The sequence below is a fragment of the Mastomys coucha genome, unplaced genomic scaffold (genome assembly GCF_008632895.1).
Source record: "Mastomys coucha isolate ucsf_1 unplaced genomic scaffold, UCSF_Mcou_1 pScaffold20, whole genome shotgun sequence".
NCBI lineage: Eukaryota > Metazoa > Chordata > Mammalia > Rodentia > Muridae > Mastomys > Mastomys coucha.
The window spans coordinates 88,039,886-88,066,455 of NW_022196903.1; the positions used below are offsets into that span (position 1 = coordinate 88,039,886).

The 26,570-nt window shown below is 44.9% G+C and overlaps 1 protein-coding gene across 25 annotated transcripts in view; it reads right to left on the reverse strand.

The window, feature by feature from the left end:
- The window catches only part of Magi1 (membrane associated guanylate kinase, WW and PDZ domain containing 1), a 630,113-nt gene extending 608,263 nt beyond the window's left edge, over positions 1–21,850 (reverse strand). For 5 of the 25 annotated variants that reach the window (XM_031382665.1, XM_031382643.1, XM_031382666.1 and 2 more), the window contains exon 1: positions 20,227–21,116. In XM_031382665.1, the coding sequence (XP_031238525.1) occupies positions 20,227–20,539 (313 nt within the window). In that variant the 5' untranslated portion in view covers positions 20,540–21,116. Of the gene's footprint in view, positions 1–1,082; positions 1,100–20,226; positions 21,117–21,756 lie in introns of those variants that run through there. The other 20 variants (XM_031382668.1, XM_031382635.1, XM_031382655.1 and 17 more) reach the window with 15 other exon arrangements.
- Between the last annotated feature and the right edge of the window lie 4,720 nt (positions 21,851–26,570).

A 26,570-nucleotide genomic window follows, 5' to 3' on the forward strand; every position in this document is an offset into this window, starting at 1 on the left:
AAAAAAAAAAAAAAAAGGTAGACAGCATCTAAGGAACACCTGCGGCTAACCTCTAGCCTCATACACACACTAGCACAGGAGGGCACACACACGCATGTTGCGCTCAAGCACATCCACAGGTGTATAACTAAATAAATACAAGCCTGAACTGACAGCTACTGAATCAAATTCTGCTACGGAGTCATCGGTGTGGTACTTAGTTGAAGCTCAACAAAAACAGGCAGATAACAGGACACAGAGGACAGGTGAGAGAGCGGGAAGCTTCCCAACTCTGAGAAGAACTACGGACTGCTACATAAACACAAGAAAGGACGGTGGGAAAGCCATTAGTAGTTCAGAATGAGGCCGCTGGGAACCGAAAGGATAAAACATAAAAGAAAAAGCAAACACCTTTGCTCTTCTTTGGAAATTAATATCAGCTGGTTGCTTTAGTATCTTGGAGCCATTTCTTTCTTTTTTCCTCCTTTTATCTTAGTCAGAGATAGGAATCCATAATCATGGTTACCTGTACTGCATACACACAACCATGAACCAAAGAGGCAAGGTATGTGGGATGTGTGTGTGTGTGTGTGTGTGTGTGTGTGTGTGCGCGCGCGCACACAAGCATCTACATTTGATAACACATGAGCATCTACATTTGATATTTTATATTTTTAATTTTTAGATTGTTTTACATTTAATTTGTATGAGTGCTTTCCCTGTGCCTATGTATACACATCACGTGCATGCCTGATGGAGGCCAGAAGAGGGCACTGAATCTAATGAGCAGTACAGAGGGTTGTGAGCCACTATGTGTGTACTGAGAATTGAACACAAGTCCTCTGGAAGAGCGATAAGTGCTCTTAATCTCTTAATCACAGAGATCCTTCCTCTCCAGCCCCTTTGCTTTGTTGGTTTACAAAGCCAGAAAAAAAAAGCACCTCTAACCACTAGTTCCAACCTCTGGTGCCTCCCGCACCCACGATTAGCCCTTCATACTTTCACATTTGTAGCTTTCTGCTAGCACCCAGTAGGAAATGTAAAAGCAGGCTGCTCCCTCCTCCCCCTCCCCCGCCCCCAGGACTGTACCCAGTGAACAGCACCTGGCCATGCTCTTCCTCCAAAGATGACATAGTCCTCTTCACCTTCCAACCACCGCGGGGTTTAGAGCCAGCATTTAAACCCTGAGATGCCAGAATTCTTATGCACTGAGCTATGTGGCCCTAAGCCAGTTACTGAGAGCCAAGAACCACTGTCATCTCTTCTTATAGATGAGGAAACTGAGAAGAGAGGTTAGGCAGCATTCTCAAGGTCACACAACTTGTAAGGGATAGAAGATGAACAGCCCACTGTCACCCACGCAATACCCTGCCTCACAATGAGCATGTCCTCTTGGGGCCTAGATTCCAGGAGAGCCTGTTCCAGCCTTTGGTGACCACTGACAGCCTCGGAACCTTCTTACCAAGCGACCCCACTGTAATCTAAGTGCTCAGCAGCCCCAGCCAGCTAACAAGTTCAGTGTCTCTCCTCACTCGGCCCACAATGGGTTGGCGCTGGCTATTTATCTCCTAGTCTCCTCTTTCAAGTCATTGCTTGTTCAGCTTTGCCTGCAGAATGAGAACGTGTTGTCTGATCGGTTCTCACTCTACCCTTTAGGAATCCACAGTACACCCATTATTCTATAGCCTACCTCACAGCTCCGGAGTTAATCCTTTTATCTCCCCTGAGCAATCTCCATACCAAACCTTCCCACCCAAAAAAGGCAACCCTCTTGCTTGGTTCGTTTATTTATTTCATATAAGAATGCCGCTCAGCTGCCAGCTACTGCTTAGTCAGGAAGGAGAGCAGAACATATGGATGGGATTACTGCCCTGCAGCCATTACACCCCAGGAGGACAACAGTAAACAAGGAGGCTCGCTTCAGCTAAGAGCACAGCAAGTGGGTGAATGAGAGGAAGGCATCTGGTTCCACGAGAAGGTAACAGTTGAGTCTAGAGATACAGGTTTCCCCATCTGGTGTTGTCCTGTAGATAAGAGGACAATGAGTGGAATCCCTGGCCTCCACTCACCATCTGCCAGTAGTACCTTCCAATAATAAAACCCAAATTTGTATTCAGATATTCCCTAACATCCCCCAAAGGTAGGGAGGGGGGAGAGACAAGCTCAGGTTTAAGGAAAAAATTATTTATATACATGTGTGTATGTATGGATATATGGATATGTGTATGTGTGTATATATATATGCATATACATATATATATATGTATATATTATTTTTCTCCAAATTATTTAACAGCAGAACCTCTAGGACTGGAAACAAATTAGAGCCATGGCGTAGTCGCTGTCAAGTTGAAGCTAAGCAAGTTGGAAGTAGGTGTGGGAAGCAGACACCAACTAGTCATTCTATCTGGTGTCTAGTTCATGATTCCACTCTTTATAACAGCACCTACTTCCTGATTAGGAAACCATGAATAACGTCTCCCTTCTTGTGCAGAAATCACATGGTGCAGATCCAGATGAGGACGAACCTCACTTGCATACTCCTGTAGAAGCCTGGATAATTGACATAAATGCTGCAGAACTAAGTGACTCAGCACACAACATAGGGCATAGGGGCCTCTCCCTTTAGTGAGGACTATGAATGCACATAAGCTGAGCATGGTGATTACATCTTTAATCCCAACAGCAGCGGGGTACAGACAGGCAGATCTCTCTGTGAGGCCAAGGCCAGGCTTGTCTATTCAGTGAGTTCCAGGTCAGCCAGGGCCATATAAAAAAACCTCTCTCTTTATTAAAAAAGAAAGATTAAGAAAGAAGGCATACACCACCACCACCACCACCCTTCCGCCCCTTGAGCACATCCCCTAGCTACAAAACAGAGAGGTAACTTAAAACGTGAAAGAATGACTGTGATGGAAGGCGCTCTACAGTGCTGAGGTAGAAGAGCAAGCTCTCATAGGAGTGAGTCTGGGTAGCATGAGTTAGGAGCTTCATAGGAAGAACTGACAGCTCCAAGGCAGATCAAACACTAACTGAAGCTCTGTCTCTCTGAAATTCTTAGTTATATGCATCAACTGATCCTCTTAAGCCATTTGAAACCATTTGAACTTTTATTATTAATTATAACCAAAGCACTGGGCTTGGAAAAAAACATTTTAGAAGACCTTTAACTATACAACCTCAGGTTAACCCAGAGCCCCCAAGCACAATCTTCCAAGTAAAATGTTTTTCTAGGGGGCTAGAGAGATAGCTCAGTGGTTAAGAGTGCCTGATACTGCTCTTGCAGAGAGACCCTGGGGGTTCAGGTTCTAGCACCCCTACAGGCATCTGACAATTGCCTGCTGCTCCAGTTCCAGGAGATTCAACATACTCTTTTGGCCTCTGAAAGCATCTGCACACATGTAGGGCACATAACTCACATAGCACACACACAAATAAAGAACTCTTTTTTAAGAAGATTTTTTTTCCAATCCAATTCCAAGATACTTATTAGGTCTGGGGGACAGAGAAGCCAATAGGAAAAACATTATCCCTAGCCTCATGGGAAATAATTGTTCTATATAAACTGTTCAGAGAAATCTGCACACTGCCATATACTCAACTTCTTTAAAAAAAAAAACCAAGCAATATCAATATCAAGTTCAAATTTAGGAACCATCAAACCAAAGTGTCACTCCAACCATATTTCAGAGCAGATGGACGGGACACCAAATATTTATGGCTCTCCTTCCATTTGTACTAATGCAGTATGGTAGACATCAGCCATGTGTGGCTTCCTAGATTTGAATTCATTCTATGTATCTAAAATGTCAAGTTCAGTTCCACAGACACAGTAGTAGCCACAGTCCAAGGCCACCACTGCCACTTCTAACTAGATTAGGTACAAAATGTAAAGGGTAGTCAAACATCAGTGTGTCCTACTGGGCAGCATGGTCTTGTCCCTCGAGGACTGGCTCTGTTTCAGAAGGGTTAATGTGCGCTGGAAGGAAAGGTCCCTCCCAGTGTGGTACAGATTTACGATGGAGTCCTAAAGCACATCCCAACATGCAGCTTCCTCAAAAAACTCAAGTTTGCCCTCCCATTGCTCTAGCTTCTCTAAACCAATGTGCTTTCAGTGTTCATTGGGTTCTGCTACCACCATCTATTAGAAAATTAGAACTCGATGCCGGGCAGTGGTGGCACACACCTTTAATCCCAGCACTTGGGAGGCAGAGGCAGGTGGATTTCCGAGTTCGAGGCCAGCCTGGTCTACAGAGTGAGTTCCAGGACAGTCAGAGCTATACAGAGAAATCCTGTCTTGAAAAACCAAAAAAAAAAAAGAAAAGAAAAGAAAAGAAAATTAGAATTCAAAAATCAGCACCATAAAGCCTAGAGCTTCAAACTATGGACTTTCCCACCACTAGCCAGAACTGTTTTTACACCAGGGCTGCACCGAATACCTGTCCCTGGCCCCTAAGCTGAGACCTTGTCATCCCCATATTCAAAATTATCCTGGCTGATTCCAAATTGGGGGTTGTTGTGTGGACCCAATCTTTGTAATTGGGACAGAAGGACTAGGCTGTGAAACTTGAGTCTGAATAGCTAATGAAGCCACCACCTCAAGATGCCTACACCTTGTAGAGTCCCCTGGGGAATTCTGATGCTATGCTCACCTGAATTCAATTTGCCAGGCAGTGTTTCCAAAGCTGATCGTTTTCTTCCCTGTATCCAGGCCTACGGTGCTACAGCAGCGTTGAGGTGAGTCCCCATGCCTGGTAACAGATGCACGGGCTCACACACCTCCCCAGTCTCTTCTAAATATCTCTTTGCCCTTGTGAATTCAGAAAGCAAAGTGAGCCACCATATGTTATTAAGCCCCATGGATAGGTTTCTTCCACCAACAGTCAAGAGTAACAACCAGAAATTATATCCCCATCAATGGCTTCTCTCTCCTTGCAATTGCCTGTTTTTTGGGATAATTTATTTCACAGAGAATAGCTTGAGCTTACATTTTTAGCTAAAATATCACAGATTCACACTGCACAAGAAAGCTGGGTCCTTTCTTCCTTATGTCAGTATTTTCTCAAAGAGTTAGAGAGACACAAATAGCCAACGGTTATAGGGATATTTCCTTTACTGGCTTTTCTATGTAAACATACCAACATTGAGATACTGTTCTTTGCTTCCAAAACAAGTTTTCTTTCTTCTTTTAGTTTGAAAAGAAAATTAAAGTTATCAGAACAACAAATTCACCTCACAGATTCCATGGGGTAAAACCAGGTAAAGCCAGTTGTATCTCAGGATACAACTATCAGAAACGATATTCTTTAGCTAAAATGAATGCTTATTATGTTCCTCCCAACTTTGATCTTTTCCTCACCAAACTCAAGGTACAAAATCCCAAACTGATCTAGCTTTTGACCATGTGTTAACAATTTAGAAGGGGAAACCCCACTGTCTCCGTTACCTACTATACTATTATTGGAGTACCACAAAAACAACCAGCCCTGAAACCTCAGGGGCATGAAACAAAACCTGTTAATTACATATTCACCTAGGATTCAGAGAAGCTGGGCAGCTTTAGAGTCCCAGCTGCAGCAAATAAACTTGCCCACACGCAACTCTGGGGCAGCCATCTTCAACACATCTAGATTCTTCAACAAAGACAGAAGGGTAGAAATTCTACTGAAGACCCACAGCCCAAACAGCAATGGCATACACGCAGTGCATTCTACACTACATCTTTGAGCATTTCAAAGTAGCAGATCAAGGCCAAGTTTCATGCCTGGATGGGGACATCTGGATGCCACAAATGAGGCTCTGAAAACACAGGAAGTTGATCATTTAGTCTCAATTGGAGAACGCCTTAGTTCTGTCTCACACGTGAAGTTCTAAATTACATATAAACTATCCTATCTAAAAACTGAATTCCTAGACAGTCTACCAGAATGTTCCATTCTGACAGGGGTACAGAGGAATGGCAAGTGTCCAATGGTGGGAAGGACACACAAACCAAGCCCACACGAGTCTTAAGTCTGCATTGGCTTTCACTACCAACTGCATCGTTTTGATCTTGTAGCATCCCTTCCCTTACTTGGCTCCTTGATAGAGAAACCACATTGGCTAAGCCTCTGGTCTGAGATACTGAGCCTGCTCCTCGGTCTAGTACAGCAAAGCTGGTGCTCAGCATCAATTATGTAACACAGCGCAATCCATTATGCAGGCAGGAAAGCAGCAAGGGCAGTAACAGCCTCCACGTAACAATGGCACTGCAGAACAGGCCCCAGAGGCTCACCAAGCTCTAACAGCATGTCTGCTCTTGGAGGAAAGGCTGGAATCCTGACTTATCTGTAGAATATCCCAAAAAGATGGTATCAGGCACTTTCCTTTACTATTTAAAACCTTCCAGGCCAGACAGATGGTTCCGATGTTCAAAATCAGAGTTCAGATCCCAAGCACCTACAGGAAAAGCAAAACATGGCTACAAGTGCCTGTAACCCCACCACTGTGGAGGAGTGGGTAACGGAAGACAGAAGGACTGCTGAGGCTAGCCAGCCAGCCAACAGTCTAGCTACAGATTCAGTAAACCCGTCCCAAGGGAAATAGTACACTGGCGCAAACACACACGTTCTCACATCACACAGGCAAATACTACACAATAGGAAGGGAAAATGTAGATAGCGTTTGTCTTAGTAAAAGTTTCTATTGCTGTGATGAAACACCATGACCCAAAGCAACATAAGAAGGGTTTATTTTGCCGACACTTCTTTATCACAGTTCATCTTAGAAGGAAGTCAGGGCAGGAACTCAAACAGGATAAGAACCTGGAGGCAGGAGCTGATGCAGGGGTGATGGTGCTTACTGGCTTACTCCTTTTGGCTTGCTCAATCTGCCTTCTCATAGAACCCAGGACCACCAGCCAGCCCAGAGGTGTTGCCATCTACAGGGCTGGGCAATGAGCCCTCCCCCATCAAACACTAATTAAGAAAATGCCCTCATGCTTGCCTATAGCCCAATCTTATGGAGACATTTTCTCTCTTGAGGTTCTCTCCTCTCAGAGAACTCTAGCTTGTGTCAGGTTGATATAAAAACTAACTGGCACAGTGCCTTAGGAACAAGATACAATGCTACCCTCTGGTACACACTTGCATGCATACCCACACATTCATACACACACACACACACACACACACACACACATTCATACACACACACACACACACACACACACACACCATTCCTAAGTAACAAACATAAAGCCTGCTCATTCTTTTATTTATAAGGCTATACATTTCACAGTGAAATCATCTCTAAGCAGAAAATAGATTCTATTCCCACACTGGGAATTCAAATCCATATGAATGTCAATTTCAAGATGTGATTTTTGCACCCAGTTCTAAGTTTCAGCAGACCAGAGCCCTGAGACAGAATATTCCAACGATTATAATCAGCTGTCAAAATATACTCTCTCCCCAGCTCTTCTCAACTGGAATTGGAGAGCTGTCACCAGCTGGGCCTCGATGAACATACATGGACAAGTTTTGGTGCCAAACTAAACCACTTCCAGAATGTATTATTCATTTCAACACACATTTCTTGGCCTTTCTTGTGAGCTGGTCACCTTCCTGGGCCCTGAGAACACAGACGTAAGAAATGTGATTGCTACTCTCAAAGAGATGAAGTGTGACAGGCACCGATGAGAGACTAACACATAGAGAAAGCTGGGCAAACTTGTCACGTGGGGACCCAATATGGCTCCCAGATGCACTCTATTGGGTTCACCCATGTTTTCAAAAGAACGCTGAACCAATGTTTAAAAAAAATTGGTGAAATTTATGTCTTTAAAATTTCTAATCTTTTGAGGTTTCTTGAAAACCTGAAAGAGCCAATGTTAGTACATGACACGTGAACACAGCAGGTCAGAAACCTTCCCTTTTGAACAACGTAAACCCTTCCAATTGATCTCAGTTTCTATCACTCACTCCAGATCTCAATACCCAAACTCAGCATGACTGCCATAAAAAAACAATTCAGGTAGAAGGTATTGAGGAGCATGTCAAGTGAGGTATGTGGAGAACAGGGTTTCCCATACTCACATTCAAGGGCTATCACCTGATATATTCCCAACTAAAAAGGAAAATTCACATGAGCTCACAAAACTAGTTCTAGACATTTGTTCATTAAAATACAGATGTATAGGAGGATATTCATCAAAACCATGCAAAAGATATGGGACAAGTGCAAATAATGTAAATGTAAATATTCATGTTCAAAGCATGAAAGCATACTATAAAGTGACCAAATAGCCATTGGGATGTTTAACTAAGTTTATATGTGTTTAAAAATTTATTAAGTCAACAGACAATCATCCACACTGTTAATCCCAGAGTCAGGAGGCAGAGGCAGGCTGATTCCTGACTTTGAGGCCAGGACAATCTACATAACAAGTTCTTGGCCTGCCAGAGCTGTGTTTGTTTTTGTTTGCAGGGGGAAGGGGGGATAAAGTCCACAATATTTTTATTAGGCACAAAGTTCCAGCAAGTACTGTTATAAAATTTTATTTTAGTAAAGAAAAACGTAGTCCCCAGCGCATCTACTACCCCTGTGTGTGTGTATGCATGTGAGTGTGTTGTGTGAGTGTGTGTGTATGTGTATGTGTGTGTGTGTGTGTGCGTGTGTGAGTGTGTGTGTTTGTGTGTGTGTAAAAGTATGGATGGATGGATGGATATATAAAAATACAATATTAACATATACATTTCTCTAGGGTAGAATATTAAATTATGTGCATACATTTTCTTTTCCCATTAACATCTTTCTGTATTCTACATATTGTGTAAATGGGAAAAAAATTAGATACACTGATGTACAGATCAACTATACATAATGATCAATAGTTATATAAGATCACAATGGCATATGATTTTTTAAAAAATTAGATACCAAAACCTTGATTATATACTTTTTATTAAATAAAATAAAACATACAGGCTCCAACACCAGGGAAAGTTATTTTTTAACAACTTGAGCTTTGAATTCTTAACCAAGGCACACAGACCGAAGCAGGCTGATAGTTGGAGAAGGAAATGAACACACTCTATCAGATGTAAATTCCAAGGTCTTGCCAAGAATCCAGGTGGTAAGGTATTGACTCTACTTAAATCAGGCCAAAATGGTGCCTCCCATGGCCACATTACATAAGCAACTGCTGCTTACATCTGGCCAGAATAAAGGCATGCTAAGACCTCCAACACAATTAATTCAATATTTTCTCTACAGTTCAAAATGCTACAACAACTGGCAGACAACCATCTTAAATCATCACAGAAAAGTCAGACATATGGCTAAGTATATTTAATATGCCTTAAAAATAAAAAGTAGATTTCCTCGCCAACAAGATCTGAGGCAAGAATTTTTTTATGTAAAAATCATGTCTAGATTTTAACCCTCTGAAAATTTCAACAAAGATTTCCTAAGTACGTACACAGAGCAGAGATTATACAATACATAAAACAAGGATGCTTCCTATAAGAAACACATATGCAGCAAAGAAGCCAGTCAGGCAGATTTACAGTTACAAGGCACAGGCATGAAAAACACCCACAAGGAGGAAGGAAATCAACAGAATTAGTGGCGTAAATCATAAAGAGCAGGAGCCTATGGCAGATAAACAGAATTGCTTGAAGATACATCAGAGCACTTTCTGATTTCTGGCTGAAAAATCTGGGAGAATACTTTATTTCTAGAACTATCTTCACTGAGGTCACTAAGCGTATTGTACTGTTTCTGGCACCTGTCTAAAACAAGGACCTTCACAATAATCCCCCAGCATGAGGACACTAGCATCCAAGGCTACAGGATCAAGACATTTGTAATATGGAAGCTCAAGGTGGCCAGGCAGAGCCTAGCTTGAGTCTCACTGACAGTGACTAACAACTGCTGAAGATATACTTCTCATGGTTAAAGGGAGAATGAGAGCTTTCACACAGCTAAGTAAGCTCTATAACCTGAGAGGCTGAGGAGAAGCCCGTGGGACCTGTAAATACTTACTGATCTACCACACCTAACTCAGATTCCCAGCCTAGGAATGAAGCTATATGCCTCAGAGCAGACTTCCTCAACCTCAGCCTTCGGGATACTTTTGATAAACTTCTTGTTTTTTTAAAAAAAAAAAAGATTTATTTATTTTATACACGTGAGTACACTGTCGCTGTCTTCAGACCCACCAGAAGAGGGCATCAGATCCCATTACAGATGGTTGTGAGCCACCATGTGGTTGCTGGGAATTGAACTCAGAACCTCTGGAAGAGTAGTCAGTGCTCTTAACTGCCTAGCCATTTCTCCAGCCCCTTGATAAACATCTTGTATATTGTATGTTTAGCAACCCTCCTGACCTCTATTTACTATGTGTCAATACCACCCAATCCCTAATAGACAGGAAAAAAAGATGTTCCTACACACTGGCAAATTTCACTAGGGCAGGTGGGCAAGATTCTGCCTTAGAGGAGGGAACTCAGTGCTGGGTGTCCATTTTCAACTAAAAATGATCACAGCTGACCATTATTACTTAGAAACCAAGTAAAACACTAAATATTCAACATGCAGCCCTCACAGCACTATAGTAACTCGATTCTCTGTGACTGTGATAAAACTTTGTCCAAAAGCAGTTTGGGGAGGAAAGGATTTATTTGGCTAATAGGGTACACAGCCCATCAGCAAGAAAAGCCAAGGCCACAAACCTGAAAGTAGGAACTGAAGGAGAAACCACAGCTGGCTTGCTCTTAGACCTTTCTTAGACAACCAGGCCCACTTGCCCAGAGATAACATGGCTCAAAGTGGGCAGGCCCTCCCACAGCAATCATTAACCAAGGAAATGCTCCACAGACAGGTCCACAAGCCAATCTGATGAAGACTGTTTCTCAAATGACATTCGCTCTCCCCAGTTATGTCCAGGTTTGTGTTGAGTTGACAAAAACTAACTGTGACAGCTACCCTATGACATGGGTACTATTCTCTCTGTCCACTGGAAGCTGATATTCTGTCAATTAACTGGCCCATAGTCTCTGATGGGAAGAGCAAGAGCCAGGCAGGCTGACTTCAAACCGACATAACTAACCATTAAACATCACTACCACGCCAGACATTTTTAGTGTTGGAGCCCAGACGTGGTACCAGAAAAATCTGAGAACCTCGGGTGTCCAGATCTCAAGGACCACTGGTGCTGGTACTGGCCTGCCTAGCACAACAAGAAATCCAGGAACCTGCCATCCTCCAAACTTTACTACAGCCTGGAACCTAAGAACAATCATTAGGATCAACCCCTCACCCATGACCATATATGCGCAGACCTCCACCAAACACATGGGACATCAAGCTACAGGCTTCTTTCCCATTTGCCTGAACCAATCCTTTAGAAAGACCGTGTGAATCAAACAGAAAGATGAAGGCTGTTTCAGGACCTGAAAAAACTCCCGCAGAGAGCTATGTACCAAAATCTCCATCCCCTCAAGAAAAATCTTTCTTCTCCCTGAAGCGCTTTCAAATGGGGAACAATAACAGAAGCCAATACTTTCTGCGCAGGCCCAGAGCCATGTGGCTTCCTCATTTCCAGCTCATTCCTCCATCAGCCCTACAGAGCAGAGCCCTCATCATCTCCATGTTCAGAGGGGCACATATGGCTCAAAAGAGGTGAAGCACCTTGCCCCCCTAACACCCAGCTCTCCATTAGCCATACTGAGTCTAAAGTCTTAATTACAACCCCTCAATTAATTGCTATTTGTGGATTAGTCTACAAGCAGTTTGACAGCCCAGTTAATCCCGAGTATAGCAATAATTTTGAAACTCGGCTTATCATCAGAATATGAGCAAGAGCCTTTTAATTGCACCATCGTGCCACTGTCCATAAAGAGAGCCGCAGGCATGGTCTCCCTACAAAGTAAAAGATTAGCCTTATTGCAGAAAACATAACCGTGGCCTATTAAAAGCACACACACAACCGACTTGGCTTGGCTTGATACCTTAGCAGTAACAGTAGGCCTGATACCTTAGCAATGAGAGTATAATTTTCTTACATAACTCTTCCTCCCAACACTGGAGATAGCTACAGAAAAAGTACACGGTGATAGCCAGCAGGAAGAACCTCTCACCAACCACAGGAGGAGTAAAACATCCATAAACTTCCCTGATGCACTCAGCAGGAAGCTGCTGCCCTGAGCCCCAAATCCTTCCTCAGCAATGTTGTTTAAACACCTGGCTGGCCACTACTTGTGTTCCTTAGGACCACCACTCTGATAATCACTGGGGAAGCTGAGACAGGAAGGTAGCCAGTCTGGTCACACAGTAAAGTTCAGGCAAATCTGAACAAAGGTCAAAAGACTGTTTCAAAAATAAATAAATGGAAGAAAGAAAAAAAAAGGTGATCTCAGGTGTGCTCCTGGAGATTCCACTTAAGACCCACATGATGGGGGTGGGGGGAGCAGAACAGGGTGAGAAACAAAGTAAGGTCAATGACATGGGTATACAAGGGCTGCTATGTCAATAAGATCCTCAGGGTGGCTCAAGTGGACTCCATCAACCAACCTGGTGACCCTAAGAACTGCTACCACAAAAATTCAGCATTCAATTAGCCCTAAAATCAAGAGTATCCTTCTATGATTGAAAATGCAAGCTAAGTGCAACTTTATCTTTGACTCCAAGGCGATTTTAACATATTCCATTCTCCTGTGTTTGGTGGGAGACAACTGACCCTGTAATATCAAGTCTGATTGAAGTGGGCCAGACCCGCTGCTGTCTTCTAAGGTATGTCTGGATCATGCATCTAGCTCCACTCAGCTCCAGTCAGTGTGTGATCATTTAAAAACTCATGTGGGACTTAATGCAGACCATCATTAGTCATCTACCTTTTTGTAATCTGCAGAGATGACTGAGCTCCAGAGATCTGTGCCAGTTCTAAGTTTCACAGTAAACACTCAACAAATACATTAACAACTACTCTGTTGCATGCGTCCTTGGCACCAGGGCAACAGCATCAGTGGAGAATCAAACAAATCCCGCCCTCCTGGAACTTAGATCCTACAGGCCACTTACTTAAGTGACCTGAATAGTCCAGGGTAAAATGAAGCACAGGAGACCACGGAAAGTCAAGTTCAGTGAAGTTCTTTTTAAATCACATTTTAAATGAGCAGAGGAAGCCTCACTGAGAGGGTGACTGAGAAAGGCTAAAAGTTCACGTAGGAGCCACTGTGTCAGATGTGTAGGTAGGGGCCTACAGGCTATGGACACGGGGATAGAGAACTCGACCTTCACCTCTGAGGTGGGGACTACAGGTGAGAGCATAAATAATGGACTGTTCTACTATATAACTGCTGAGCTATAAAAGCAGATGATTACTAGTTCTTCATTTAAAAACACTGTTTAAATGCATTTTCTAATTGTACTACATGCCTTCAGAAAAGGTGAGAGTCAGAACATACTGGACTCGTTTTAAGAGAACCAGACTAGATAGACCCAACTTTGACATCCAGGGGCTTCAGTTGGGGAACCAATGAACGGCAACCATGAGAAACAATACGTGATGCAGCCACCCATGGGGTGCGGCAAGACAAAGCCCCTGGGCCCAAGGTCACAGATCGTACGGCTACAGACAGGCAAAGATTCAGTAACCTACTTTTTAGGACATGTATAGTCCTGGACAGCCCTTAATAAATCTGACAGCCTTTATTCTCAACATTCAGCAGATCCTGTTACACATATACACAAACTCAGGGAAAGGACCACTAACATCCCAGGGTGGTGTTGTGCATTAAATAACCACTGTTTGTGGAGCAGCATCCTTCATGTAAACCCCTGTGGTAAGGAAATGTCAGAATGTTTTCTCTCATAAACCACTTAATTCCCCTTGGTGGATATCATCAATTCTGCTATCCGAGACAAGCGAGATACTGACTGCCAACAATTGCAGGGAGCCAACTGTATGCCAGTGCCTCATAAGGTCAAGTTAATCTATTTTAAATAACAGAGCCAATGGCAAAGGGTGGCACACAGAACAACAGTCTGGGCTGCCTATCCTTGTATGGTTTCTTTCCTATAAAAGTCATGGCGTCTTCCACAACACACACTAAAAATATACCTCTGAGAAGGGTCTTTTGGCACTAAGAACAAAAACAGACTGATTTTTTGAAGGTTTAAGTTAAAAAATATATAAATAAACACAAAGCATAATTTAAGAGAGAAAGGACTGATGCTGCTTTATGGAGCAAAGATCTACTTGCTGTGGGTGACGATAAACAAACATACTGCACACAAGGACAGAGCTTCAATACAGCAGAGAGAAAACATCGTTCCCAGGCACTGGCTCAAACGAGAGCCCAGATGACCTGAGCAGGGAGCCCCCCCACCCTTTGAGCGTCTGAAGTTTACAAATAAAGACTTCTTGAACTTCAGTTACCAGTCAACAGGCAGAAGTACTTGAATCTAACGCATTAGGCTTTGACAATCATTATAGCCCAGAATAGATTAATAGACACTGGGCATCTGGTAGTTGGAAGAACTGTTGGGAAGAAAGGGAAAGCATTAAGATTCTATATAAGAAAGGATGGAAAAGGAACGCACTGGCTTCAGGGTTATCTTCCATGTGAATAGTGACATCTGGTAACAGCTCAGACTGCACTAGGAAAACCAATGCCATGTACCTCTTCCCAATTCCAGTTCTACTACAAACCAAGATCTGAGGAGGAGGGCGGACAAAACAGCTCAGCAGGTAAAGGTGCTTGCCAATAAGTCTGATGACCCAAGCTTGGGACCCACACAGTTGAAGAAAACTCCCTCCCTCAAGTTTGTCCTCGACTTCCACAAGACTACCAACAATGTCACGTGTGCACACACACACACACACAATACATACACATGAATAAATAAATACACATAATAAAAAATATTTTTCTTAAATGATCTTAGGATAGAACACCAGGAGGAGGACATAAGGAATGAACACAAGTTAATCAGGATCTCTTTGAAGATTTGGTAACCATAAGAGCCAAAGGCAGGAGAGATGCCAGGGCTACTCTTGCAGTTTGGTTCCCAACACCTATTTGAATCAGGTGGATCACAACTCCAATAGGATCCAACACCTCTGGCCTCTGCAGACACCTGCACTCATACGTACATACCCACACACGGACATATAGCCATCATTTAAAATTTAAAGAGGAGTCAAAAGCCAGGCACAGTGCGACACACGTGTTATCCCAGCATGCAAGAAGCTGAGGGCAGGGAGACTTCAGAGGACAGCTTGGACCACATAGTGAGTTTAAAGGCAACCAGAGCATCATAGTAAGATGTGGTCTGAAAAGCAGCCAAGTGAAGACAGGTGAGATGGTTCTGTGGGTAAAATCAGTCACTGCTCATGCCTGGAACCCTGAGCTCAAGTCCAGCAACAAACCAAGGTGAAGGGTGAACCAGACTACACAAAGTTATCCTCTGACCATATGTAGCATATGCAGGCGGTGGCATACACATGTCCCCATACACACACACACACACACACACACACACACACACACAATGACAACATTTAAAAACAAAGAGAAAAAGGAATTTTAAAACAGGAGTCAATGTGGGGACAACCTGAGAGAAAGGATGAAAGATAGACATTCATAGGAAAGGGAGAAAGGGAGAAAGACATGGCAGTGTGCTTAGACATGAAGGGGAAATGGTCACAGAATTATTTTAAGAGCTGTTGTCACATATTCCAATTCAGCAACACAAGCACACAACATCAAAACAAAACAAGTTCAGAGAGGACCAAAACCTACACCCAGAACTACACTCGACTCTGTATGGCCACGACCCCTCCCTGCGGTGAGGAGAAAGGTTTGAATTTTAAATTGTGTCTTATTGTCTCTTACTTGCCTTAAAAAAAGAAAAAAAAAATCCAGTGGAAGGGCAATTTCCTGAGTAATTTGCAAAACCACAGATTCATCCACAGAAATATGAAAAAGCATGACCTATAATATACTCGTTTGAGAAACTGCAATCAGACAGTTTCAAACATCGAGTCAGAGTTATTCACAGCCCAGCACTTCAGGCAAGCAATGGATCTGAAGGGACGCATACCCACTTATTCTTGGCATTGAGAAATGTAGGCCCACGGAAAATGTCCCTGCAAGAGCTGAGACACCATGTTCTGGATCAGAAGGTCACCTGCCCATCTTCTCTTTCATGGACCAACAAGTCACAAAACCCCCCCAAGGACCCCAAACCCAAAGTTTCTGAGCCAGTAGCACCTTAGGATGCAGAATTTACATTTCTGACTAGGACATGGGAGCCTAGGCCTGCTAGGCAGGGAACTCCATCTCCATACCCAATGTCTGAGGTGTCAGGAGGCATTGGGATGGCACTGGGCTGCACTCCCCCTCTGCCTCTGCTGAGACATTAGGACTCTCAGCAAAGTTACCGAACCTCTCTGAACCTAAGTTTCCATCAAGTGAGTCAAGTTCAGAGGATTAAAGAAGTGAATGCCCACACAGTGTGAGGTTAGCCAACCAGCTGACATACATTGTCTTCTTGGTGTAGTCCAGTGCTAAGGTATGAACCAAGGACTCATATGTACTAAACACACGTTGTCCTGGCAAGCTCCAATGTAAGAACTTAATAAAGACTAGCTACCTCCTACTCAATATTTCTATAATTACTTTCTTTCCATAAAACACTAGAATGATTAAAATTCAACATGGACAAAAATCAAAGGCTGGCAAAGACAGAAAATAACCAGAACATTCTCAGCAGTTTGGTTTGTAACAGTCAAATCTGGACCTAGAAACAAAGGCTAAAAAAAAGGGGGGGTGGGGCAAAATACCTACTAGAGAATACTATGCAGCAACGAAAAAGAAGCTACTGAGTGAAGTATACAACATGAGCTCTCCAAAACCTTCTGGGTGAAAAAAGACACACAGTAGTATATACTATATTTCATCTTTTATGAAGTAAAAGAATATGCAAATCTATAGGAAGATGAACCAACACTCTTGGTTAAGAGGAGATTAACTGGAAGGAATCATGAAGGGAATATTTAGGTGATGGTAATGTTGTGCATCTTCACTGGAGTGGTGGGAAGGAACATGAGAGGGTACAAGTGGCCAAATGCATTAAAACGGACACTTGGTATCTGACCTAAATGTATATAACATATATAAAAGTATCAAAACATTGCAGTATATTAGACATGGCAGCAAACACCTGCGATCCCAGCTCTCTAGAAACTGACAGGAGGACCAGGCATTCAAGGCCACCCCAGACTATCCTGCCTCAAAAACAAAATAAAACAGTATGTACTGTATATTACATACATATATATGTATACATATACATATATGTATATATACATATATATATCAGTTTAAAAGTTTAGGTTTTTAAATATCTGAATTCTGCTATAATTCTGTATTTTAAATGTCTGAATTCTGAAAATAATGTGCATACACAGATCAAACTAGCATACATACATTTATAATATTTTTAAGCACGTTTTTTGTTGTTGTTGTTGTTGTTGTTGTTTTTCGAGACAGGGTTTCTCTGTATAGCACTGGCTGCCCTGGAACTCACTCTGTAGACCAGGCTGGCCTCAAACTCAGAAATCCACCTGCCTCTGCCTCCCAAGTGCTGGGATTAAAGGCGTACGACACCACTGCCCAGCCTATTTTTAAGCATGTTATGATCAACAACTGTCCTCCCCACTTAAAGTGGGTCTACTAAGTCTGGCTCACAACCCACTCCTACCCTTGAGATACTATTTGCTATAGACTATATTTTGCTTCCTGAGTCTCTCCAGAGAACCACCATGCAACAGAAAGAGTGCAATCTTCTACCACAAGAAGACTAAGACATTTCCACACAGACACGTACCCAGAGGGATTGTGTCCCTGTCAGGGCTAACTCAAAATGGAACACCTTAAAAAAAATACCAGCTCAGTCTATCTGCTACAATAAAGGCACAGTAAAGAAAAGAAGTTAGAGAGAAATATGTCCTATAACTAAAACCATTTTGCAAGAGGAAAGTGAGAAGTTTGTTGAAATGGTTTGTTGAATGGTTCACTGTAATGTAGACATCTTTACAAGTAACTGTGCCCATGTAATTATCACATGCAACAGTTTTTATAATGTGGTGGGTTCTACGCCACTCCAGAAGCACGAGCCCACTCTCCCCCTCTGTGAACGCTTCCCTTGGCAAAAGACAGTCCTAATAAAAGGAACGAACACCTGAAGGCACTACAGTAACTGTCAAGTCTACAGGCATCTTTCCCCCAGCTCCACCAATGAAGCACAAGCTCTCGAGCTCATACACACATGCACACAAACACACAGACACACACGAGAGAGAGAGAGAGAGAGAGAGAGAGAGAGAGAGAGAGAGAATGAGAGCAAGACAGAGGGAGGGATGGAAGGGGGTGCTAGCTAGCTAGCTCCAGGATCTCTGCAAAACAGTAGAAGGAAGAGCTCAGCTTCTGGCAGCTTCTTGCCCACGGCCAACAAGTCGTAGGACCCATTAACCACCACCCAGACATCCTTCGAGATGAGAAATCTTTCTGCCAAATGAGCCTGAACTCAAACCCAATGCTGCCCCAACCCCCACCCCAATACATAAATGCCTGTCACAGTATTTTCTCAACAGCTCTACCAAGTCATAATCACCCAGGGAACTGGTATTAAATTTCTAGCTAAAAATTGAATTCCTAACTACTTAAATTCAGCTCTAATACAATGATGGCTCGCTTTTACTGAGCACTTACTGTGAACCAGCACGGCTGTGCACACTTCCTCAGTTACGATTGTTAGTTACGAGAAACTCCGGGGGGCATATTCATCAGGCAAGGCCAAGTAGCAAGGTAAGAACCTTCCACTGTTAGGTGTCAGCCTCTGCGCTCCCAACATGGTAGAAAGGCCTGGCCACTAGGCTACCTGCCCCAATACTGCACTCATCCTCCGGTCATCTGGAAGAGGCCTGCTGCTGAGAGCGCTGGCTCTCCCAGTCTTTCCTTTGACACGTTTCCTTCAGCTGCTTCCATCCTGACAGGAACATATGGCAACTTTTCACCACATTCAACTCTGCCACCTCCTCTGGTGCTTTCATCTGGGAGAACCTGCGTCACAGCACTTGGGTGCAGGAGGGATGCCTTTAAGGACTGCAGTTAGGATCCGGTGGCCAGATACAGGATCAGACCGTTCCTCGGACCAAACTGCGAGGGGAGTAATCTACCGCGGCCAGGAATCGTCAAATGCGACTTTTCGAAAGCCATCCCTACCCTACAGACTTCTAAGGGAGGATATGCTTCCCCCCACCTCCAAAACTCAGGTCCCAGAAGCCATCCCCTCAAGCCCTCCTCCTCCTTGCTCAAGGCTTAACCGAAAAGCCCGATACACTTTTAATAGTTGTGTGACCTTGGGCAAGTCATTTACCTAAGGTCAGACCCGGCTTACTTACTGTAATATTGGACTTACAAAAACAAGTTGATCTTATAGCACTGTTGTGAATCAGAATGAGATAATGCTATTAAACCACTTTACAGAGAGCCTCTCACATAACACGCTAACAATGAATTGTAACTATCAACAATCATCATCAATAAGGACGACCGTGCAAGAGGAGGAGGCGGCTGGGTAAACTTGGACTAGATTCGCGCCAAGAGCTAAACACCCCTTCCCCCACCGTTGGTCTCCGCAAGGAGGAGACACAGACGTCACCCCGCTGTAGGGTGAATGCAGGCTCTGCAGGCGGCTGGATTAAGGACTCCAGAGGGTCATAACCCAGTCCCACCTGGAGGGGTTGCAGGGCGAAGGCAATTTTGTGATGGAAGAATTCCAATCAACCATAAATAGACCCTCTCTCCTTTCAGGACCCACTCTCCAGTTCAGGGAAACAAGGAGGGGCAAGCCACCAGCTCCGTGAGCTCATCCATCCCGTAAGGGGCTGGGGGGAAGCGTCCACCTTAGCCTGCCTCAGTTCCCCATCTGCCTGAAGATGCAGGCGAGGCTGCGCAGCACTAGATGGCTGTGACGAGAAGTTGGCAAACCAGGCCTGGGAAGCATCTCTCCGCTTCCCGGAGCAACCCTGGCCCCTGCCCGCCACGCAGGTGGGCGCGCAGCCCACAACCTCACAACTTTGAGTGCATCTGTCCCGGGCCTCAACTTTGGCTCACAGCACTCGGAGCAAACGGCGCCCCCTCAGGCCTCCCCTCCTTTTCGGGGTGCGCCCCCCAAAGACACGCCCCGTCTTACCTTGTCTGACGGCTTTGAAGGTGACGGCCTCCTTGCAGCTGTCGATGACTCCCAGCACGTCATAGCGGGGCAAGCCGGACACCCGGACCCCCTGCACCTCCAGCAGCAGCTCACCTTCGGCCAGCTTCGGCCCCTCGCCACCGCCGGCAAGCCCCGCCGCCTCGGCCGCCGCCACAGCCCCCACGTACGGAAACTCCCCATGCTCCGCGCCCCCCAGCACCGTCAACCCCAGCTCGCCCTGGGGTCCCCGCTTCACAGTGCACTCGTGAACGCGGCCAGTCCAGTGGTTCTTCTTCTGGATCACTTTCGACATGATGAGTTACAGCCCCTCCTCAAAAAGAAAAATTAAAATTAAAAAAAGAAAAAGAAAACTGCTAAAACGAAGAGACAGGTGCCCCCAAAGCACGAGCCCCCGGAGCGGCGGGCTCACGGGAGAAGCATCTCTCGGAGCGCGGGAGCGAGCTACTCGAGCCTCCTCGCCCGACACTCTCGCGCTCTCAAGCCATCATAAAACAAACTTTCCGGGCTCCGTGGAGAGCCCTGCACGGGCGCCCGCGAGCTTTGTTTGCATTCCGGTGCCTCCCGGTCCGCGTTCCGGCGCCGACCGCGCTACCGGGACCAGAGTCCACTCCGGCGCCGCCCGGGCCCGCTCTCCGCTCCGCGGCTTGCTCCACACGCGCCGCGCCGGCCGGCCGCTCCTCAGCGCGAGGGAAGCCCTTTCTAAGCTAGTTGCCGGGAGCCCTGGAGACGCGGCGGCGCGGGGCGGGGGTGAGGGGACGCGAGGGAAGTGGCCGCGGCCCCTTTAAGCAGATACAAAGGCTCTGCTTGTTTTGTTACAGTTCATTCTACTCCGCGCGGCGGAGCGCAGCGGCCGGCTGGAGAGGAGACGCGCGCGCATGCGCCCGGCGGCCGCCCGCGGCCAGGCCCGCCCCACCCCTCCTCCTGGAAGGGAGAGATTCCAACGCGCCTCCCGCGGGGTCCTAGGGCCGACCCTCCATTGACGCCAACTTGCTCCTCTCCCTGAACCCCTAGAATTCTTCCTCTTCCAGGGTCGTCGGCTAAGCCAAGAGCCTTTTGGGGGAACACGTGCGCTTGCCCGACTCCAGGTCTCTAACTTTTGGAACCCAGAGAATTTGGCTTTGGTGTTTGCAAATCGTTTCAAACAGGTGGGGGCTGGGAGGCCAATTAATTCAGCGCGGGGCTCGCACTCTTCCCTGCCAGCCGGGTTTCCTCCTCGCCCTCCGATTGTGCCTGGCCACGCCATCGCTCACGCGGCCCCTCTGCCTTCCGCCACATTTCCGCGCCTGCTCCACGCCCAAGGGTTCAAGTCCACAAGCCGAGCCTGGCTCTAGTCTCTGTGACCCTGAGGACCCGAACCAGCAAGACCCATGCACCCTCTGCATTCCTGTCCGCGCCCACCAAACGCACCTACGCACACGCTCCCACCGTTAAACTTTGGGACCAACTTTTTAGGACAAGGAGAAAACTGCGGGCGAGCAAGAAAAGCCAAAGACTAGCGTGGCCTTTTACCTAAGACTTCTCGCTAGCCTCTCATTGTCCTTCCAGCAAAGGGGCGCCGGCGGCTAGCCCCCTTTGGCTTCTGGGAGAGCCGAGAAACCTAAGCACTGCTTTGGGGAGTAAAGATCACCGCAGGGTGCGGGTCCTGCTCTAGCGTGGGCGCGCCGGCCACCTTGGAATTCGCCGCCCAGAGGCGGGATGCTGTAATCAGGGCGCTGGTGAGGCTGGGACTGAAAGAACAGCCCCCACCGCCAAGAGGCCAGTGCGGTAGTGGCCCTAGCGGTTTCGTTTACTTTTCCGTGGTTTCCAATGAGTTCCCCTTTGGTCACAGACTTGAGAATCTACTAGATAAAGGAGCTGAATTGGAGCCACTCGGAGAGGTGAGGATGCCACCGAGGTGGTTTGAGAGGATCACTCTGAAGTTCAGATTCCGAAGGCATCTTAAGTACACGACCTTCTACTTCCCAAGACTGGAGGAATACATCCGAACCCCCACAGTTGTTAGAAAGAATACATAGGCACTGGAACATTACAAAGTAAATAACTGTATGGTGGCATATAAAATTTCAATAACTGGGGTTGTGGGGGGTGAGGAATTGGAGTTCTTAGTGGTTGGGGTTGTAGGGTAGAGATAATCCCCTCTCTAGAACTTAAGCATATGTTTAAGCTCTTCAAGTCCTGTTTCTAGAGAGCTATTCTAAGTTAATAAAATTAAGGGTCTGGTATTTCACATCTATAATCCGTGTACTTGTGAGGTCGAGGCATGAGGATCAAGAATTGAAGGCAAAATCTGGGAGAGGACAGCCTGGGCTTCATAAGACCACCTTTAAAAAAATAAAAAAGGGAACTCTCACTCCTGAGTATTTGAAAAAGTGAAAGGAATTTCATGTCAGGCCTCTGGTGTTTTGTTGTTGTTTTGGTTTTTTGATCTTTTTGGGGGGGGGGGGTGTTGTTTTTGTTTTCACCCAACTGGTAATAGTGGTGTTTGGGGTTTTTTTGTTTTGTTTTGTTGTTTTTGGTTTTGTTGTTGTTTTAACTCTTTCAACATTGAGGTCAAATGAGCAGTCCCTTCAAACCTAACTGCCAAACCCTAACACAGATCTAACCATCAGCATCTCTAGGATGTTCTAATTTGTTGTTGTTTTTTTTTTTTAAGATTTTTTATTTATTTTATGTACATGGGTACACTGTAGCTGAACAGATGGTTGTAAGCCTTCATGTGGTTGTTGGGAATTGAATTTTCAGGACCTCTGCTTGCTCTGGCCCAAAGATTTATGGATTAGTATACATAAGTACACTGTAGCTGTCTTCAGACAGGTGGTTGCTGGGATTTGAACTCAGGACCTTCAGAAGAGTAGTCAGTGCTCTTACCCACTGAGCCATCTCGCCAGCCTGCTCCAGTTTGCTTTTTGTCAACTTGGTCGACTTGGCCCGGAAAAGGCTCTGTTTGAACTTATAGCTCAGGGATGCTGCTTACTGGCTTGCTTCCCCTGGATTGCTCAGCTGCCTCTCTTGTACATCCCAGGCCCACCTGCCCACCCAAGGATGGCATCCACTACAGTGGCTTGGGACCTCCTACAGCAACCAGCAATCAAGAGAATGCCCTATAGACAGAGCTGCTCCCCAGTTCCCCTGCTATGCCCTTTCCCCAGCTGTGTTTAGGTTTTTCTCACGTTGACAAAAACTTCACTAGCAGAACCCACCACTCTTTGTCAAACATTACTGGGAAACCCTAACCTTCCCTGTCTTTGTACTCAAGATGCCATGATAATATTGATATCACAATATAAAATAGATTTTCAAGGTCTTCAAATGTTGTAACATTTTACAAGTTCAAGGGCTCTTAATAAATCCAGGCTCTTAACTGTAAAGTTAAATCTCTCCTGTAAAATCAAATCCTTACAAATGAATAAATCTCACTTGTTTTTTTTTTTTTACTATTTTGTGTTGGGCCATGTTCATAACTATCCTTCACCTGTGTGGTGGATCGAATGCTCACTCTTCTTCCACCCCCTTACTGCTGGTTCATGGGCCATTAAGGACTCCATTAAGTTGTGTAGCTATACAACACTAAAGGCCGTAGACTTAGCATCTTGATCCCTATGTATTTTTTGTCCCAGCCCCATTGAGAGGGGTAAACATATGACCTGCTTCTCTGGAGCATGTGTGCCAGGAAGGCAAGGCAAGGAACTCGGGTGTTTTGGGTTCCTGGCATACTCCCAGTCAAGAGTACTTGACTCCCTAGTATTTCAGCAGTCCTCAAGTGTGTGCAAAGGCCTCCCTGCAAAAAAATGTACATTTTAAAATGTGCTGTTTGAGACACATTCATAGTCACTGGTAGTCTTGACCTTGTGTTTCTTCTTGTCATTTTCTAGTAAGGCCTATTTGCCAAAAATTCCCTTACCTCACTTCCTGACTTCACTCTTACTCTCTCCTGGAGCATGCCAAGGGATCTACACAGCCAGACTTCTGTGATTCCTTCCAGTGCAACTGAGAAGGTAGAGATTGGAAATTAGACCAGTTTCCTTCTTCTATTGTGTTTGGGTGGGGTTTGGTTTGGTTTAGTTTGGTTTTTGAGGTAGAATCTCACTATTTAGCTCTGGATAGCCTGAAATGTGTTATATAAATGAGGCTGGCCTCAAACTTCTATAATTTCACCAGCCTCTGGCTCACATATGCTGGGATTAAAGCCATGGAAGGTTTTTGTCGTTGTTGATTGTGTTCGGAGTTTTTAGTCTAAAGGTTTTTTTGTTTTTGTTTTTTTTGTTTTTTTTTTTTTGAGACAAAGCCTCAGGTAACCAAGCCTAGCCTTGGACTTTCTATATTGCCAAGGATTGCGTAGAACTCCTGATTGTCCTTGTCTCTGCTTCTACCTGACATAAATACATACATACATACATACATACATACATACATACATACACGTACATACATGCAGACAGACAAGCACAGATACATACAAACATATATAAACGTACTGTTTCAATTTTGGTTTATGTGTAAGAGTGCTTTTGCCTGAATACATGCCTGTGTACCACTTGAATGCCTGTTGCCTTTAGAGACCAGTAGAGGGTATCAGATTCCCTGGAACTCGATGCACAGACAGTGTGACTTGCCCTGAGGGTGTTGGGATCCAAACCCTGACCCTTTGGGGGAGCAGGCAGGGCCCTTAATTGCTTCACTATCTCTTGAACACAAACACATAGACAGCTAGATTTTTCAGTGTTGGAATTCAAACAGCAAGCATTGTGTGTACTAGGAAAGAGTTCTACCACCAGCCTGTCCCTCCAGCCCATTCTTCAGGTTACAAAAGTGGAACGACCCCAAAGAAAAAAGATCAAAGAGCTGGGGAGACAGTACAGAGGGAACATGAGAAAACAAAATGTGATTCTTCTAAGCAGTCAGAGTTGGAATATTCCAGGTGCTGAGTTTGTTGTGTGCCTTCTAACCCTTCTCATCCACTCTCATTCCCATGGTCTCATTCCCATGCCCAAAGTGGAAGCAAGTTGATGGCCGAAATTACATGTCTGATATCCAACCTTTGAATTGTCCTTCCCAAAACCCATGTCTCACAGCAATGTACTATAGTGCCTTAGTTAGGGTTCCTAATGCTGTGATGAAACACCATTACCCTAAACAGTGTGTGTAGGGGGAAGGGGTTATTTCAGCTTAGTTTACAACTCTCGAGTCACACTCCAATCCTGAGGGAAGTCAGGACAAGAACTCAAACAGGTCAGTGGCCTGGGCGAGGGAACTGATACCGAAGCCATGCAAGAGTGCTGCTTAGCAGGGCAGTGGTGGCACTTTCCTTTAATCCCAGCACTTGGGAGGCAGAGGCAGGCAGATTTCTGAGTTCGAGGCCAGCCTGGTCTACAGAGTGAGTTCCAGGGCAGCCAAGGCTATTCAGAAAAACCCTGTCTTGGGGAAAAAAAAAGAAAAAGAGTGCTGCTGCTTACTGGCTTGCTGTTTATGGCTTGTTCAGTTTAATTTCTTACAACATCTAAGACCACTAGCCTAGGGGTGGCACTGCCCCTGTGAGCTTGGCCCCAGTGGTAGTTTGAATAGGATGGTCCCTATAAGCTCATGTGTTTGAATGCTTGGCCCATAGGGAGTGGCTCTATTAGGAAATGTGGCCTTGTTGGAGGAAGTGTATCACTGTGGGGGCAGGCTCTGAGGTCTCCCATGCTCAAACTATGACCAGTGTGACTCATAGTCTCTTTTTGCTGCCTGTAGGTCAAACTGTAGAACTCTCAGCTCCTTCTCCAGCACCATGTCTGCCTACATGCCACCAGGCTTCCCACCATGACAATAATGAAGTGAGTCTCTGAGATGGCAAACCAACCCCAAATATGTGCAGAGACCAAGCCTGCACATATCAATCATCAACTAGGAAAATGTACCCCAGGGGGGCGTTTTTTAAATTGAGTTTTCCTCTTCCATAATGAGTCTAATTTGAGTCAGAGTGACATAAAACTAGCCAACACAATTGACCCCTTCTCAACTTGACACATAAATATTAAACTATAACCTCCCCAAGATCTCTGATTTATCCCAAGATCTCAAGGTTAACAATATAAAAAAGTCCAAAATTTTAAAATCCAACAGACCCTACAGATTAAAACACTTTAAAAGTTGAGTCTCTTTAAAACATTCAAAGTCTCTTTCGAAGTTCAAATTCTCTAGAATATTCGTAGCCTCTCTAAAGTACCCAGAGTCTCCTCAATGTCTCTCAACCCTGGGCTCCTGTAAGATCAAAATGAATTAAATGTTTTCTTCCTCCAAGCAGGAAGAACCAGGGCACAGTCACAAAAAAAAAAAAAAAAAAA